The sequence below is a fragment of the Pteropus vampyrus genome, unplaced genomic scaffold, assembly GCF_000151845.1.
Source record: "Pteropus vampyrus isolate Shadow unplaced genomic scaffold, Pvam_2.0 Scaffold1, whole genome shotgun sequence".
NCBI lineage: Eukaryota > Metazoa > Chordata > Mammalia > Chiroptera > Pteropodidae > Pteropus > Pteropus vampyrus.
In genome coordinates, this window is record NW_011888782.1 from 2,493,102 (window position 1) to 2,496,513 (window position 3,412).

General features: G+C 53.8%; 1 protein-coding gene across 1 annotated transcript; it reads right to left on the minus strand.

Moving 5' to 3' along the window:
- Window positions 1-249: 249 nt before the first annotated feature.
- NUDT16 (nudix hydrolase 16) lies at window positions 250-2,991 on the minus strand. The gene is made up of 3 exons (XM_011377542.2): window positions 2,691-2,991; window positions 2,324-2,593; window positions 250-1,546 (listed from the first exon to the last, which is right to left on the minus strand). Exons 1-3 carry the CDS (start codon window positions 2,826-2,828, stop codon window positions 1,385-1,387), a joined length of 570 nt encoding a protein of 189 aa, XP_011375844.1. The 5' UTR covers window positions 2,829-2,991; the 3' UTR covers window positions 250-1,384.
- Window positions 2,992-3,412: the final 421 nt, after the last annotated feature.

A 3,412-nucleotide genomic window follows, 5' to 3' on the forward strand; every position in this document is an offset into this window, starting at 1 on the left:
GATTCTTCCTCAGGGCCTTAACACATGCTACTCCCTGGAATACCTAGACTACTCTTCCCACACTCCTACCTTGGTACTTCCTTCTCATCCCCCAGCTTAAATGCTCTTCAGAGAAGGCTCTTCTAGACCAACCTCAACTAAAAGTAAAACATATCAAGGTGAGACCTATATCAATCTTTTATTTCCTTAACATTGACATAAATGACACAAGTAAATAGGCATCATAATTAAAATTATTAATCTTATCTCCCTCTCTAGAGCAGGGGTTGGTAACCTATGGCCTATAGGCTGGCCATCTCCTTTTAAAAATAGTTTTATTGGAAAACAGCCACATTCATTTATTCGTGTATTGTCTATTACTACTTTTGACATGGCAGAGTTGAATAGCTGCTACCTAGACCAGGTGGCCCAACAAAGCCTGAAATATTTACCATTTGGCCCCTAAAAGCTTCTCAACGCCAAGGAGAACAAGGCCGATGGCTCACTCATCCCTAGGTTTTTAATACCTCCTCAGAATGTTTGCTGAAAGGATTGCAGGGCCACGAGGCTCAGCTATAAGCCCTTCTTTACTGAGAGGCTTGTTTTGTCAGAGCAGGGCTAGACCAGGGCTGGGCCAATTCTCTTCTAATGTCTCCAGAATCTACGAGGTCCCAAAGATGAAAGCCCTGGAGGAGATGCACCAGAACTCAGAATTCTCAAGTCCAAGGTCAGTCCAGGGAGACCAAGCCATTTCCTCACCCCTTTTGCTCAGTTTTGAAGACAGCAAGGGGTTGGTTAGGACCCTCTACCACCTTTCAGGGGTGTAGTGCTTTGGGCAATTCTCAAGCAAGGATGCAACCACTTTCAGAGGGGAAAAAGGATTTTTTTGTTTCTCTGTCCTCCACAACAAGACTGGGCTGGGCTAGACCCTGGAGAACAGCCATGTAGGAGTATGGGAAAAGACCCTCCCCTGGATGAGAATCTCCCCCCAGCAAGGAGATGGGTATGGTGACAAGGTAGGTCCCACATATGCCATTTCCTGGTTAAAGTAAACTTTGGAGGTCAGGGAGGCGTCAGCTTGTATATGGGCACAGAATGTACATTCACATGTCTGGGGCTTGCCAGGCTGTGTGTATGCAAATGTATGGGGGAGAAAGCGGGCTCTGAGAATTTGCCAGGGCCCCTGAGATGAGCTGCAGATTTTTGCCGCTGATGCCATGAGTTGCTGGGGCCCCTCTGCTCAGAACATATTGCACATACTTCTCCTTTTAATCTGCTACCACTTATCAGGGCCAGGCCCAGCAGAGAAAACATTCCCTTTGCCTGCCCTCCCTCCCAAATACAAAGGTCCTGAGCTCAGGTCCCATGGGTCCTTGGAGGGCTCCTCTAGTGGAGAGCTGAGATCTTAAAGCCTCAAGACAGAGCCAGATTTCAGCAGTCCCAAGTCCTGGAGGGCTTCCAGCAGCTGCTCCCGTGCAGTTCCAATAAAGGTATTCTCCATGAAGGCAGGCAGGCCTCCCACACCATCTCGCAGGGTATACAGGGGCACCCGCACCAGGCCCAGCACCTGTGAAAGGAGGAAGACAGGGGACATTTGGGAACCCAGGTAGCTCATCTCAGTCAGATCTTTCTAAATCAGACACCTCACCCCTGATCAGTCCAGCAAACCAGGCCTGAGGACTCATGTCTCAATAAAGCCTAGCAGGCCCAGCTTTCTGAGACAAATGACCCAAGTCAGGCTATCCTGACTATAAATGCTGTTTCTCACACCACGAAACCTTCAGTGGCTCCTGCCTCCAGATGCCTGCTTGGCCCTACACCACTACTTCTCAAAATGTGGTACCTAGACCAGACATGTCGGTACCATTTAGAAACTTCTGAAAATTGCAGATTTGCATGTCTTTTCCTCCATTCTCCACTGAACCAGCAATTCTGGGAGTAAGGCCAGTAAGCACTGTTTTAACAAGCTTTCCAGATGATTCTGATACCTGCCAAAGTTTGAGAACCATCTCCATGCTCCATCTGTCCCCTTACTTCCCTAGCCTAAATCCTAAAGTTTCCCCACAAAGTACCAGGCCACATCTCTTATCCAAGAAAATAGGTCTAGGGTGCACTGCCTAGACATTATCAATGGGGAGCAGAAGAGAGGCTTGGATGGGTGTGTTCTAGAAAGTTGGCTGCAGAGGCCAGTAAAGGGGGAAAAAGGGAGAGACCTTCGCAGGGAGATCAGGTTGGCTGCAGTCACTCAGATGAAAGACCAACCCTTCAACTACACCAGGAAATTGAGGGAGAGGCTTTCAGGGGGAGGGAAGACATGGGGGTGGGGTTCCCAGGCTGGCCCCACCTCCAGCCCGTGGTCCTTGGCGTGCGGTGCGCCAATCTCCACTGCAGCCAGCTGCTCCAGCGTCAGACGCTTGACATAGAAGTGGGTCACGACGCACCGATCGGACACTGTACGCGAGCTACGGTGGTCGGCGCGCTCCACGCGGAAGGCGGCCGCAGCGTCGCCCAGCTCCTCGCCCAGCTCGCGGTTCAGCCCATCCTCCAGGCTTTCGTTCTGCAACGTCACGAAACCGCCGGGGAAGCCCAGGCGCCCGTCGAAGCGCATCTGCATCTGCGGGAAAAGGGAGCGGGGATTGCCCTGGGCTCCGGAGGCCGGCACCCGGGGGAGGTCGCAGGGCGGGGAGAGGTCGGCCGCGCTCCCTCCTCACCAGGACGGCGTAACGCAGCGGGATGCGGCCGAAGAGCAGCCCGGGGTCCGGCGCGTAGAGCAGCGCGTGGCACGCGTGCCGCCAGTTAGGTCCCAGCTCCAGAGACTCCTCCAAGTCCAGCTTGCGGACCCCAGCCATGGCCGGACGCTCTCCCCACTGTCGTCCCGAAGGTCCACGTGGGCAGGCTAGCGGGCGTCACCCTGGACCAATCCGAGCCTGGGTGGGGCGGCCAGGACCAATCCCTGCAGCGCCCAGGGGCGGGATCCAGGCGAAGTTAGGTGGGGCGAAGCCGTTGGCTCTGGGACGCTAGGGAAACCGAAACCTTCCTCTAGATTGGGTCTCCGCCGGCGTCTGGCTGAAAGTGTATCCGGGTCCAGGACGCGGAGGGAGGCGGGTAAATAATGCTTACATCACAGTCCAGCACCTGTGGGACTTCCTGAGCGGGTCTGAAGAGTGGGGCGCACCACAGGGTTTGTAGTCCGAGCAGGACTTAATTAGAGATGAATCCTGGGAGCCAGAGGAACCATAGGGATAGTTCGGGAAACTCTATCTGGTTTGGTCTGGTTGGTACAGGAGGCACAGGGGCTGCGATGGAGGTTAGGAAAGAAGTGAGGCGGAGTTGGCTTTAGAGACATGGCCTATCCTAGGGCGATGGGGATGGAGAGGACCGATGGGTGTATCAGCTGTCCTGAGTGGTGGGATTGAGGGGACTCATGGCTGAT

Excerpts from the sequence above, each read along its gene's own strand:
- NUDT16 (XM_011377542.2), bottom strand. The coding sequence starts at position 2,828 with ATGGCTGGGGTCCGCAAGCTGGACTTGGAGGAGTCTCTGGAGCTGGGA. Across the intron at positions 2,594-2,690 it reads CGCTGCGTTACGCCGTCCTG|ATGCAGATGCGCTTCGACGG; the intron begins GTGAGGAGGGAG and ends CTTTTCCCGCAG. Across the intron at positions 1,547-2,323 it reads CCAAGGACCACGGGCTGGAG|GTGCTGGGCCTGGTGCGGGT; the intron begins GTGGGGCCAGCC and ends CTCCTTTCACAG.